This window comes from Hetaerina americana, unplaced genomic scaffold (assembly GCF_022747635.1).
Source record: "Hetaerina americana unplaced genomic scaffold, ioHetAmer1.1.p SCAF_9, whole genome shotgun sequence".
Taxonomy (NCBI): domain Eukaryota; kingdom Metazoa; phylum Arthropoda; class Insecta; order Odonata; family Calopterygidae; genus Hetaerina; species Hetaerina americana.
Window position 1 is genome coordinate 43,017,295 of NW_027287538.1, and position 14,497 is coordinate 43,031,791.

General features: G+C 35.6%; 1 protein-coding gene across 2 annotated transcripts in view; it reads right to left on the reverse strand.

Moving 5' to 3' along the window:
- The window catches only part of LOC139698664 (pleckstrin homology domain-containing family D member 1-like), a 45,494-nt gene that overhangs the window by 19,511 nt on the left and 11,486 nt on the right, over positions 1-14,497 (reverse strand). For both annotated transcript variants that reach the window (XM_071597535.1, XM_071597534.1), the window contains exons 7-10: positions 13,571-13,743; positions 4,720-4,810; positions 1,125-1,326; positions 605-754 (exon numbers count right to left, since the gene is read on the reverse strand). In XM_071597535.1, the coding sequence (XP_071453636.1) occupies positions 605-754; positions 1,125-1,326; positions 4,720-4,810; positions 13,571-13,743 (616 nt within the window). The remainder of the gene's footprint in view (positions 1-604; positions 755-1,124; positions 1,327-4,719; positions 4,811-13,570; positions 13,744-14,497) is intronic.

The window sequence follows — 14,497 nt, forward strand, 5'->3', positions numbered from 1 at the left end:
AACAGGATGTTAATGGTGTCCACCTTCAAATCCCAGAGCATTTAGTGAAGAATCAATGCAAGGCTTCCAGGATCTAGGTATGAACCGTATATATATTGTTGGTGATACCCCTAAGTTACATTGAAAAAGTGATCACAACCTTTTGTGCTCATGTAGGTGAGATAATCACAATTATCTATGCGGGTTTAATTGGAATTATATCTATATGCAACTAACATTGACGAGAGGTTTGGAAAACAAGTCGATACAGGCATGAGAAAACCTATTTAGCCCTGAGAGTTTTGCAAAGGGTTAAACATGTGGAAGGTCAATTGGGAAAGTGGGCAGCTGGGAGCTTGACATTTCATATAAAGATGATTATGTTCCCAAACTCCTTCATCCTCCCTATTTTGAGGAACAACAACTTTTTGGAAAAAGGTCTTCTCTTGAATTAATGATCTGGTAACCGAAAAATCACACAGCTTGGGTGAAGCCGAGGGTGCCCAGAGGCCTCAGGCAGAATAAAGCCCAGGCCCTCTGGTTAGAAGCCTAGTACTCCATCTACTGCACTGCCATGTCCCCAAATTAATGTTAAGTTGCATTATCGAATTCAATTTTACTTTACCTAGAGTTTTTGCTTTTTCCATTCGACTTTGCTCTATTTGCTGAGCAATGGCTCTTTTTGCAATGGCCTTCTTAGCATAAACAGAATTCTTCATGATAACAGGCATGTTGGCATCTATTTTAGCTTCTTCAGCAATCTGTTCAAAAAACTCTGCAAAGAAATGAAAATTACCTTGATTAGCAAGAAAACTGAAGTGATTATGCTGTGACAATACTTCAAAATGACCTGGATCCAATGATGTATTTAAAAATACTTTCAACAAAAAAAAGGCAACACGCTCTCACTGAACATGAGTAAAAGTTAAGAAATGACAATTAGCAGACTAAGTAAATCTATATCATGTAATTTATTATAAATTCAAACTTTTTCAATCCATACATATTAAAAAGTAGAATTACAGCCTTATTAAAACATTAAGAGGCCTCCCAACTCTTGTATAGGAGTTTAAATGGAGAGAGATGGGAAAATTATCAACTAAAAAAAATTGACCAGTGTTGAATAATTTGATTTCCAAACTTACTTCTTAGCTTTTTAACATCTGGTAGTATTTTTGAACGGAGAGAATCACTGATTCCATCACCAGGTACATCTACTAGGGCTAGGGCTCCTTCAAGATTTTGGACTGATGTATGGGCTGATTGAAGCTGCCTTTCAGCCTCTAATCTTGCAGACACTTCTAATCGAAGGTCTGCTTCAGCAAGGCCTCTTTGGGCCACCAAGTCCTAAATGAAGCATTTGCATTCAAAATAGAAGAGAGAGAATATTTCAATTTGGCATTATAAGCAACAGATATGTATTGAAAAAATTAAGAAGACACGTTAGATTTTGAGGTATATTTAAACTAGGAGTTGATACCAAATGTATGAAGACTTTCTGAAGTGCTTAGTGGTGCCAAATGACAATAGCACAAATGTTTAATTTATCATGACAGAAAACTTTGTTATCATGGCTTCTTGTCCATAAAACTAATGCAATCAAACTATTACACATTCTATTACTAGTACATGCTCTTTTTCTCAAGAGTGTAACATCTCCCAACAGGTTTCATTTTTATCTACTCCATCACGCTCAGTGTCCTGAGCATCTTATTTTATTTGTCAATAACTTCTGCTAATTCTTACCCTATAAGGCATTCAATTCCTTCTTCTTCTCTTTCTAATTTTTTCCTCCCTGTGTGTCTTTTCAGTAAGCCTTTTCAGAGTGACAACTTCCCTAACCAAAACGTCTTTCCCTTTTTAATTTCTCTCACCAATTTTATTCCCTCTCTTATTCTCATCAGTACTTCCACATTTCTTAGTCAATCCATTCATGCTATCATACACATTCTTCTTTACAACCAGATTTCAAAACTTGCCATGCACTTTTCACCTTTTTTTTAAACAGTCCATGCTTCCCCGCTATAATATAACACTGGAAAAAACATTTAGCTACTCTCTTTCACAGTTCTATCGGAATTCTAATTGCTGTTAAAAGTCCTTTCACCTTTTCAAAAGCTTTCTTACCCATATATAGCCTCATTCTCATTCCCTCCGCACAGCTTCCACAACAAGTCACTATGCTTCTCAAACAATAAAATTATTATACTAGCTCCACAGTTTAACCTTCTATGGATGTCAGGCCATTCCTAAACTCTCAACACCTTAGTTGTTCCTATATCCATGATCATTCTGAATTGCTTCCCCATTCTTACAATACTCCAAATCGTATGCTGTAGCTTCTCTTCTAATTTTTTCAGTTCTGCTTGATCATTTGCATATTTTACAGTCTACTGTATAGTGCACATGTTACACTTGTAAAAAACAATGAGAATAGAAAATATTTCATTAAAAGCATGTACTTTCACATGATGAATGTCTGTTGCTACCACTCACAAGAGAATGCCACGCAAAGTCTTGCTAGTAGCAAAGCCAAACCTACACATACGAGATTAAGTAAACAGCAGTGGGGAATTCTCACATATACTGACACAAATGACACTTAGTACTGAGTGTTAGCCTTTATGGGGAAAATATTGAGCACACTCATACAGAGGCATGATTTCAGGTGGTTTTTGGCACTCCAGGGACTAATGGTTTAAAAGTAAAAGTGGCATTTATAAGTTAACTTGTAAGGACTGTAGTGCTATATATATAGGTCAAACGGGGAGATCATTAAAAACACGGGCGGGGGAACACAAATGCTGTTTCAGAAACTGTGACCTCAAGCAATCACACTTCGCCAAGCATCTATGGGAAGAAAATCATGGGAGTGGTTTCAACCCGGAACTCTTACACCAGATGGAAAAAGGAATGAGGATGGACAAGTGGGGAGAGCTGGAAATCAGGAAGATTTTAAAAACGGGTCATTTGGTGAACAATTTATTGTTTGAATACCTCTCCCCAATCCTGGAAGTAACCCTTTCCTTCATAGAAAGACACAACAAACCCCCCATCCTACTGTGAACCAATCAATCACCTTTCCTGATGCTTAACACCCCTCTCCCCTCCCCATCAAAGCCGATCGCAACCCCACTTTTTTCCCCTCCTTCTCTCTCCCCTCTCTCACCCACCCCTCCACTCCCTCATGAATGGTATATAAATGGACTGCAACCTGATTAATTTATACCTGATGATATGCTAGAGCGTTGAAACTAGTTGTACGTGAATAAAGAACAGTGGAAAGATACATTGTATTCTTCATTTAATTTACCCTAAAAGTTTATTTCACGCAGTGTTTATATACCAAAATAAGATTTAACAGCCACACAAATGAGGTATGGATACAAACACAATGGCAAAGACGATGGTCTTAGCCAAGAAATTAAGTACCAAACGAAGAAATATGTTCATACCTCTACATTTCAAATATTTGTATCCCATAACTTGATAAAATAAAGTTATTACAAGAAATAAACTACATTCATGCAGAAAGCACCAAATTTCTCTTGCCTATGGATAGGTACACCTTTTGTCACCTCACGTTAATAAAGCCTTCATTTTTTTCAATGAGTAAAAGGGTACCCTCAAGAAATAACCAATTTTATTTTGACCAACATGAATAAAACACTTCCGCCATGCCGATTATTCTTCTGCTAATTGTCTCACTACTAGCACTCGGAATTTTGAGGTTGCAATAATGGCGTATTTAGGATACACTTCTTGTGTTTTAAATCCGGGGGCCGAATTAGGCACCTAAGTTTGCACCCTCTTGCTGCCTAATGAGCTTAGACAGCCTTAAAAATGGCGTCCACCTTAATTGAGCAATTCAGGCACCCAAATGAAGAGTCTGGATGCAGCTTTATTTTAAAAAAAGGATCACTAATGAGGATTCATATTCATTATATGCATAAAATAATGCATTGCAGACAGTTAATGACTTATTTTTGCATAGTAAAATTATTTATTTTCTCACGTCAAAGGAGAAAATGGAATCCTAGGGACTAATAAATGTGATGGAAATGATAAGGAGAAAGTATGGGTCATACAAAAATGTTTAAATTAAACCAATCCTTTTATTTCTCACTCCAATCCTGCACAAATTCACTTTCAACAAACCTATGGAATTACGACTACCACGCAGACTTACAGCGCTTACGACCAAAATTTGCACTGATTTAACACATACCCATACATTACAGTAACATCAAATATTAAATGAAAACCATCAATTGCTAACACAAACCAACTTCAATATAACTCCCCGTAGACACAATCAGCTTGCTGGGAACAAGGAAAAGCAACAGTGGGCGGGTGCCCACTGCCATTTTGCCAACATGCCAAACGATTAAATACCACTGACAACTTTTGAGTTTTTGAAATTATAATATTTCCAGAAAGCCGAGGTATTTAAAACTTGCATTTTTTTAAAAGTATATCAAAGTTTTACAGCTTAATTATTTCTAAGATTGCAATTATGAGGGTCTGGGAAGAGAGAATAGCACGGATTATCCGAACACATGATTGAGAGTTTACTGAATTTTTAATTTCATAACATTGGTAACAAGAAGAATAATTTGTAAAATGAATGTATTGTACCATGCAAATCATTGCACAAACCATACGCCAAAGCTATAAAAATTCAAAAGTGAAGAAGAAAATTATAATTAAATTATATTTCTGATACTTCATCACACTTACATTCAATGATGACAGGAGTTCTGATGAATGCTGACAGATTAATTCCTTTTCCTCTTCCAAAACTTGTGCTCGAACTTCATTTTCTTTTAGTCTACAATTGCAGTAAAAACAAGCATTGTAACAACTGAATATGAGTATTAAAACAAAACACAAGAGTAAATATAAAACAAAACAAAACTCACACAGTCCTTAGTACTAATATAACAATAATACTGAAGAAATGCCATCTTTGAATACTGCACAGTCACATGCAAGTTAATGACATGCAAGATCAAATTTCATCATGAAAACATATTTTGGTTCGATAGAAAATTGTGTTGATAGAAATGAGCTCTTACGGCTAGTAATATATAATAAATGTGAAACTCCAATAGCCGTAAACAGTTTACCTTTCTAAACAAAGTAAAAAAAAGTACCTTTGTTTAGAAAGGTAAACTGTTTACGGCTATTGGAGTTTCACATTTATTATAGAAAATTGTGATTTGAGTTTAAATTTCTATCAGGTGAAAGTATTTCACCATGGCAAATCGCCATGCATGTTAAAGGACTGAGATTGCAGTTTAACACTAGAATGAATTGCCTCAGCCGAAAACCAACCAAAATCATGGATGGCCAAATGAGTGCACTGCACAGCACCTGTGATCCATGACTGTAGAGAGCCAGCTGAGGCAGAAGAAGTGGGGATACAATAGTAAGAGAAGGAGATGACAGGTGGTAGGGTTGTATTTGCTCTTGTTCCTCTTCTCTGAGATGACATAGAATCTTACGCATCTCCTTCTTGTGAAATAAACAACAACCAAAGTTGTTGCCTTACAATCCCTACAACATTCCTACCAAATTGAGCAAGGTCATGACCATTGGCCATCACACATGCTCCTAATAATGCCAAGACCAACAAAAATCACAGTAAAATATAATGGTAAGCCACTATACAATGTGTAATAATTATTGATTTTTTATAAAATTTTTAATTCCATCTGTATCGATAAATCAATAAAGAGGAAATCTTAAGTATTTACTAATACAGGTTCAAAAATAAAAAATAATAGAATATGAGTTAAGAAAATAGAATGTAACTCATGAAAATATGATTTATGTGAAAACAGAATGATATTTTTATCACACTTCAAAAATGCTCTGCAAACTCTTGGTTACCATTACTTTTTTTTACCAAGCTCTTCTTTTTGATCCCTTGCGAATCACCGAGAGAAATATGTATGCACATCTAAAAATGATAAGGATGAAAATTAGAAAGCAATGTACCTGTTGTTTCAAATCTAGAGTCAATGTTTTGAAGCCATTTGTACACTATAATACATACTGATGTAATTAATTGGTCCCCTAGAGGAAGTGACTAAACATGGCCCTATAACTGACTAACCAATAATATAATTTCCAATGTAGTCCACTAAACAGGGCTCTAGGAACTTTCTCTAGGCATGAGGTGTGATTATCATACATTTCACAGGGTTGAACTTTCAGATAATAACATAGACCATGCAAAAGCCTTATTTTTTGCATGAATGCATAGGAGATGAACAAACTGATCTATGTGGATGTTCTTAGTGCTTTTCTTTATTTTTCTATAAACTAGTAGACAGGACGAGTCTAGGTCTTATGCTCAGGAAGTAGAGGCCAAGTGATAAAAAGTCATGCAAGGAAATGATACAGCCACCTCACTGTCAAATGGCAATCATATAAAAATTGAAAAGGTTTTAAAATAACTGCCCTGACCTTTCTAGTGTTAAACAACATACAAGCATAAGTAGGAAATAAAATTAGAGCGCAAGTGAAAGAATTTTGCTCATTGGGGGGACTCATAATTAATGAAAGAAGCAAAAATGATGCATTTATTGATATGCAGTGGTGGGACTTGGCCAGTTTCCACCATTTTGCACAAGTCCGTTCTCAAAGTTTTCAATTACTGCCAATTAAATCCTTAACCTTTTGCCCATTCATAAAGTTTTACACCTCCTGATTACCAAGTCTTTTGATTGGTACTCCTGCATTTTACATTTTAGCAATAGGTTCCGCAAGAGAAGAAATAGGTCGTTATTTCGAAATAGTTTAAACTGGGGGGAATTAAATATAAGATTAACATAAAATATATACATAGACTTTTTCTAGTAAGAAAATAGAGAAAGGTGGAGCTGCTTGTCTAACATTTTTGATCCCACCACTGTAGTTATGGTCGTTGGAATGAAGCAAGTTAAAGGATTTTACTAAAACAAACAATTTGGAAAAGCAAAACAAGTCTGAAAGGAGATAACAGAATGCAAATACTTACATGTGGAGTACACTTTTCTAAGAACATGAGACATGGATGTAGCAGTAACGGAGTATGGAAATTTAGAAGTGATGGAAATATGATGCTACAGAAGTTTGACGACTAAATGGAGAGATGGAGTCACTAATGAAGAAGTTCTTTGAAGACTAGGTGGAAACAGAAGTCTTTGGGAGACACTGAGAAGAAGAAGGGATAAACTAATCATACACATTCTGGCACAAAAAAGATTACTGAAGACTAACAAAATCAAGATGAAGGAGAAGAACTATTGTGGAAGGTTGAAAATGAATAACATCAAACAGACATTTGAGGGTGTTTGACTCTATTAAGAGTAAAAGAGAGAAACAAGGGACAGTGTCGAACAGAGCTGCAACAGGTCAATCATTGAAATTTAAACATACCTACTAGTTCAATAATTTCTATGCCATAATGTGGAAGAAAGGTATATGATAAAAAATGAAAAGTAGAAGGTAATAAAATTAGCAAATTTCTTGGGCCAACACAGAGCACTTTAATATATATTTATTTTCATGAAGCAAGGAGTAATTTCAGAAACTTGATTGAATTAGTACTCAGACTCAGTAAAATAGGATGAGAATTACTCCAAATCCTATACACCTGACAGATAAACTTACATTAAAACTTTCTAATGATTGAAAAAATAACATTTAAAAAATTATGGCAAAAGAATTTTTACTGGCTACTTGAAATATTGGAAAATCATATCTTATTGGATAATATAATAAATGATATAATTATTAATACCTCAGAGTTGTACGCACATACTTAATCAGTGACTTTGAGAATTAAAAAAAATACAATTAAGATTAATGATACATTATTGATATACATTAATATTTAAAAAGATTACACATATTACAGTAACTGATGTACTTGTTAAGTAATAGGAGAAAGATAAAATGACTTTAAATGGCTAATTATATGTAAATGCATAACTATGAATCAGATGTAAAATGAGCCAATTTTAATAAGCCTGATAATGACCGTAATAAAAATCCACTAGCATAACTTTCATGTTTCCTAGAGCTATTTAAATTACAGAATACAGATATGCATATCTTGGTTACTATAAACCCTACTAAAGGTCACTATATGACTTAACAATAGGAAACTAGGAACAAAATCCAAATCCAAAGTTTAGGGAAATAATGCCTTTTGTTATTGAGCGGTGAAGAGTCATTGACATGGATAACATATGCAGACAAATTATTGAGTTTGAAAACTTACTGTGTTGTCAGCAATCAGAAATTTTGTACCGAATATGGGCACACGTATGTGACTTTTGCTGTTTTGCAGGCAGCTGAATTTACTGAAATACTTAAGTTCTGTCATTGATGTATATAATAAACTCCCCATGAAATCAAATATGAAACAAAAGTATTTTTTTTGGAAGAAAAAACGGTTCAACCAATTAAAAATAATACGTTCAATTCTGTAAAAGAATTTCCAGAATTGCCACTTCACATCAATTCTGACTTTATCAAATGCGACATTATGTAAACATAGTAATATAATGATATGCATATGTTTACATGCATATATATTATATTTTTTCAGAAATTGTGATGCATAAACCTGATGTGCCCTATATTTGTGCATGGGTGAATATGCACCAAAAACTTCGGACAAAGAAATGCATTATTTTAATCAATTCTGTTACATGGACTGATAGATGTTGCACTGAAGTTGTCTCGAATTTCTATGGCAAATAGAGTTTTAGAAGAGAAAACCTCACGAATCAAGCTGAGATCCCTATGAAACTTAGAAAAAACTAGACATGATTCAGGAAATGTTGAACCAAGTTTATGGGAGCAATCTACTATGAAGACACTGGTCACATGCGGATCAAATAATTTCATCAATTTGATGAAGAGTTTATAAATGATGTAATAAAACCATTGAAAAAAAGCTTTGGAACAGAGAGAAAAATTAGGAAAGCCATGTGAGTAATCAGGTAATAACTGATGCAGAGAAGAGGAGAAAATTTTGCACAAAAACTCTACGAAAAATTCTATGCTCTGAAGTAAGTAAAGAAAAAAAAGCTGAAAGATGCTCAGACTGTGGGAAGAGTATGAACTACTCTGATACGTGTGATGAGAAAAGACTTGTCTATTAAAAAAATAAAACCACTCAGTGGAAAAAATTATTAGCCTTTCAAAAATCGAACATTCAAGACAACTTATCTCTTCCTTCAACTGAGAATTGGAGCTCACTAATCATTTTTTTCCCAAAAAGAGAGTGGGATTATTAGTTTCAAACTATAAACGAAATGAAAAGTTGGAACAGGCAAATGTTCAACATAAAGAAAAAACAATTTATTCAGAAACAAGTAGATCTTGTAGTTTAGCAAGAATGCTCAAGAATGGGGAAATTTTCAATTGGAAATCAAATCATGTCCCAAACTAGAATAATATTTGTACTCACTTAACCTATTTCTGATAAACTCTTTTCAATATAATTTACAGAAGAAAATTTAAAGGAAATATATTTTCTAGACATTAATAAGAATCAGGAAAACATGAAAGCAGTTTTAAAACGTACTGAGGAAAATGAGTTTCAGAAATGTTTCTAAAGATAGAAGTATTGCATATGATAAGAGAATTACAATTTGAGTATTATGAAGGAAATCCAGAACTGATCATGAAATAATTGAACATACTAACATATAACTCTGCAAACTTAATTGTCAGACCTTAATTATTGCGAGCTGTCACTGGTAGGTCTAAAAGCTTCCTAAAATGTACAACCAATAGTTCATATGAGACTTAAATTTTACTCATAGTCTTTAGTTATTTGTTAAAATTATCATTTTTAGATTTACTGCATGCTGACACACTTACTGAAATATTAGCAAATTCTACAAAATATCAGATTATAATTCTCCTTTGGTTCACCTCTGGTCAGTCATTTCTAAGGCTTGGGTTAACGAATATGGTGGGATAAATTCCAGTTATCCTCAAAATAAGCACACAATATAGAAACACAAAAAAAGAACACTCACACGTATTTTCTTGATATTTCGACGGAAACAATCCGTCTTCCTCTGAAGATATAGAAGTAATGACTGCTGGAATTGTTGAGGTGAGGGGTGCGAGAGAAAGGGAAGGGGGCCAGGAGAAGGGGAGAAAGGGAGGCGAAGGAGGGGTGAGAGGAATGGTCGGGGAGAGGAAAGGGAGACGGAGGGGGTGGAATTGACACAAAATCGGAAAATAGAACAACATGCTCACCGCAACTATTGTAACGTACGAGCCCAGGTTTGCACCTACAAAGTATTAATCAAGACCTCGAAAGCCAAAACAAAGGCCACGCACACTAAAACTCATTCGGAAAAACACAGTGTCCACCCCCCGATATGCATCGCTTCCACAAAGTAACAATTCTAGGCCACTCCCATCAGTGAACGACATTGAGGCCCGGATGCTGATAGGCCATACAGATGTAAATGAATGCCATTTCAAGTGTTTTTAATTCTATAGGGTTATCGGATGTGGGAAGGGAGGCTAGGACGGAAACATTGTAGCACAGGTTGAAAGGGGTATTACGCTGGGAAGCATGTTTAGGGAAGGGGAGACCTGCGGACGGGGAGGAGGGATTGCACGAGGCGCAGTGGTTATTAATCCTAATGTTAAGTGGTGTGGAACATTGGCCTATGTAAAATGACGGGCAGAGTTTACAGGTAAGAAGATAAACTACATTCTTGGAAGTGCAAGAGGAATAGGGGAAGGGCGGGAGAGAGTTAAATGGTGGGATGGAGTGGGGTGGAGTGGTGAAAATAGGGCAGGTTTTGCATCTTGCTCGATGACATGGAGTGGGTATGGCTCTGGGGGTGTGAGGGGATTTTGAGAGCGGCCTGGTGGATTTGAGGATATCTGCTAGGTTGGCGGGACGTTTGAAGGTGACAGAGGGGCATTTGGGAAGAAGGTTGGAGGAAGTGTTGTGATTTTTGAGGATGGGGAATAGGTCTTTGAGGATGAATTTGAGAGACTGAATGCCTGGGAAGTAGGTAGTACAGATTGAGAGAGGCTGGGAGTCTGTGGTTGAGGCAGGCTTGGGGGTGTAGGAATGTTTAAGTATTTTTTTATGGAGGAGGGAATCAGGGTATCCTCGTTGGAGGAGGGAGTGATGAAGGTTGTTAAGGTATTTCTTAAGGGATTCGGGATGGTTGCAAATGCGGTGACCGCGGATAGAGAGGGAGTAAGGGAGGGAGCGCTTGGTATGGGAGGGGTGACAACTGCTGTGATGAAGGTATTGCTGCTTATTAGTGGGTTTGGTGTGAACAGAGGTAAGGAATTTGTTATTACTGAGGGTAATATTAACATCAAGGAAGGTAATCTTAGAGGATGAAATGGTCGAGGTGAAAGACAGAGATGAGGAATAGAATTCTATATCTTCAGAGGAAGACGGATTGTTTCCGTCGAAATATCAAGAAATAACGTGTGAGTGTTCTTCTTTTTTTGTTTCTATATTGTGTGTTACTGTGTATTTTATATATATATATACACACACGAGGGTCATCCGGAAAGTAGTACCCGTTCGTGCCGCATGAAGTACTGACGACGCGAGTAGCCGCTGGACGAGGTCAGATAGCTTCAGTGGCTTGTCTGCCTTCTCTGAGCCAAGTTGCGTGACGCTAGCATTGCCTGTGTTGTTTCTGTGATTGTTTACAATGTTTAAAAAAATTGAGAACGCCGCCAGTTGTGAAGTGAGGGCAGTGATTAAATTCCTCCTCAATGCAAGAAACGTTCGCCCATGTGATATTCATCGCCAATTAAAGGAGGTGTATGGAGACAATGTAATGGACGAGTCGTCTGTTCGGCGGTGGTGTCGCAACTTCAACATGGGGAGGGGGAACACACACGACGATGAGCGTTCGGGGAGACCGTCTGTCATTACAGACCAACTGGTGAGCTCAGTTGACGAATTCGTGAGGAACGATCGGCGCGTCACAATTGATGACATCTGTGAGCATTTTCCCAATGTTTCTCGAACAATTGTTCATGAAATTGTTAAACACCATCTGCATTATGCAAAAATTTGTGCAAGATGGGTCCCTCGCGTATCTCAATGAGCTGGCGGCGAAGGACCATGCAGCAGGAATACAGAAACTTGTCACACGTTATGACAAATGCCTTAATTTGCTTGGAGATTATGTTGAGAAGTAGTTTAAAGTATCCTCTTTCAAATAAAATTTTTTATGTTTGTTAATATTACTTTTGTGTCTTTATTTCACGAACGGGTACTACTTTCCGGATGACCCTCGTACATATAATCACATAGCTTGGGTGGAGCTGCAAGTGCCCAGAGATGCTTGACTGGGTATCTAATCCGGACCCTCCAGTCAGTAGTGTAACACTCCACTCCAGGAATGTGTGTGTGTGTGTGAGTGTATATATATATATATATATATATATATATATATATGTATATATATATATATATATATATATATATATATATATGAAATATCTTCGAAATGGAACGCTCTTCGGCGACACACAAATATATAAAAACACAGATGTAGATTTTTAGAATATAGAGACACAAAGAAAGGACACTCAGAATCAAATTGATTCTGAAGACGACAGCCGTGCTGTCGAAACGTAAAATAACAAATTGTGAGTGTCCTTTCTTTGTGTCTCTATATTCTAAAAATCTACATCTGTGTTTTTATATATTTATATATATATATATGTATATATATATATATATATATATATATATATATATATATATATATATATATATATATATATATATATATATGTATATATATTTATATATATATATATATTGAATATTAATTTTTGCCACACAATTAATAAGAACAAAGTTCCTCATTGAGATAATCCCCAAATGCTTTCAAAACTGATATGTGGCTAATTTTTTATGTTGGATTACCCTATACACACAAAAACACCATATTTAATAATAGACCATATTCTCATTATTTTATAATGTAAAATTTAAAAAAACATGAGCACTTTGTCATTAATCTAGCAGTTCCAAAAACCTATACCTCAGTTGAAATGAAATAACCTACATCAAGAGATAAGACATATGAAAAAGGGCAATGGGCAAAAGGACAAAGGCAAGCAATAATTTTGTTTATGTGATTATGCTCACACTAAGATTAACTGATGATCAAAACACTGATTTATTAAAGACAATATCTGTATGAATGTCATGACTAATTACCTTTAGTAGAGAGGCAACTTTTAATTACCAACTATTTTATCACTTTCATCAACTTAATCTCAAGTTACTGTTTTATTTAATAACCTTAAAAGTTTCATTTAAAATTACTGCAATGAAAACTTGCTCTTTACTCTTCCAAAGACGAAAGAATGACATTTTAGACCCTTATCATTTAAAACCTCAATCGTTAAATAACAATTAAATATGTAGATACCATGCAATAGAGGACAAAAATCTGCATTCTGCAGCATCAGTATGATTAACGAAGATTAGCATCCATCCTCAAACTCAACTCTCATCATTTAGGAGCATTAGGTATTACTACCAATAAAACATTAATTGACTTACCTTCGCTCTATTTCATTCTTCTCAGCAAGTAAAAACTTTGTGTCCTCTTCAATTTCCTGCAGCTCCTGCTTTAGACTCTGAGTGGCTTGAGACAAATGAGTATTTTTTTTCTCAGATTCTTTTAGATTTCCCAAAATCTTCTTTTTCTCTTTTTCCAGATCTGACAAGTTCTCCTACATTTGAAATCAATAGCAGTTATATGCAAATCATATAGGTAACATTTAAAATTTATTTCCTTTAATTAATATTTTGCTTTGAAATTTGTAGAAGAGATCAATATTCCTGGTTATTGTACTATCTATTACCGTGCACTATACGGAAATGGCATCGTCATGATTCTCACAAAGCAGATATTGGTTTCAAATAAGATTGAAAAGAAGCTCTCCCAAGGTTGGAAGAAATCGTTAAGTAACAGGAACACTGAGTACAGATGCTAAGAAATAGCTTGTCAAAACTTTGATATGGAGTGTGGTTTTGTATAGCATGGAAACATTGTCATTGAAGCAAGATGATAGGCATAGGCTGGAGGTTTTGAAACTTGTGTTTGGAGGAGGCAAAATGGACAGAAAGAAAAATAAACCAGGAAGTAGCAGGCATGGTGGGGGAGGTGATGCAATTGTTGGGAGAAATCCAAAGGAAACAGGAGAGGAGGATATAGGGCCATTCGACTGGAATTGGAATGTTGAAGGCTGTGATAGATGGGAGGATGTTAGGCCATTGAGGTAAAGGTAAAAACAGGAAAGGCATATTTGACAATGTGAATGGGGAAGCATGTGGAAGTGAAGAGGGACTTATTGTAGTGTCAGATGTCAGGTTATGTTCTGTTGGGTGAGGCAGGCAAATGTAATGTTGTACTGTTGTATCAGCTGTATCCATCCAAAACCTATCTGAACTGGTAGAATACCCACAATAATAATTTTATCTATA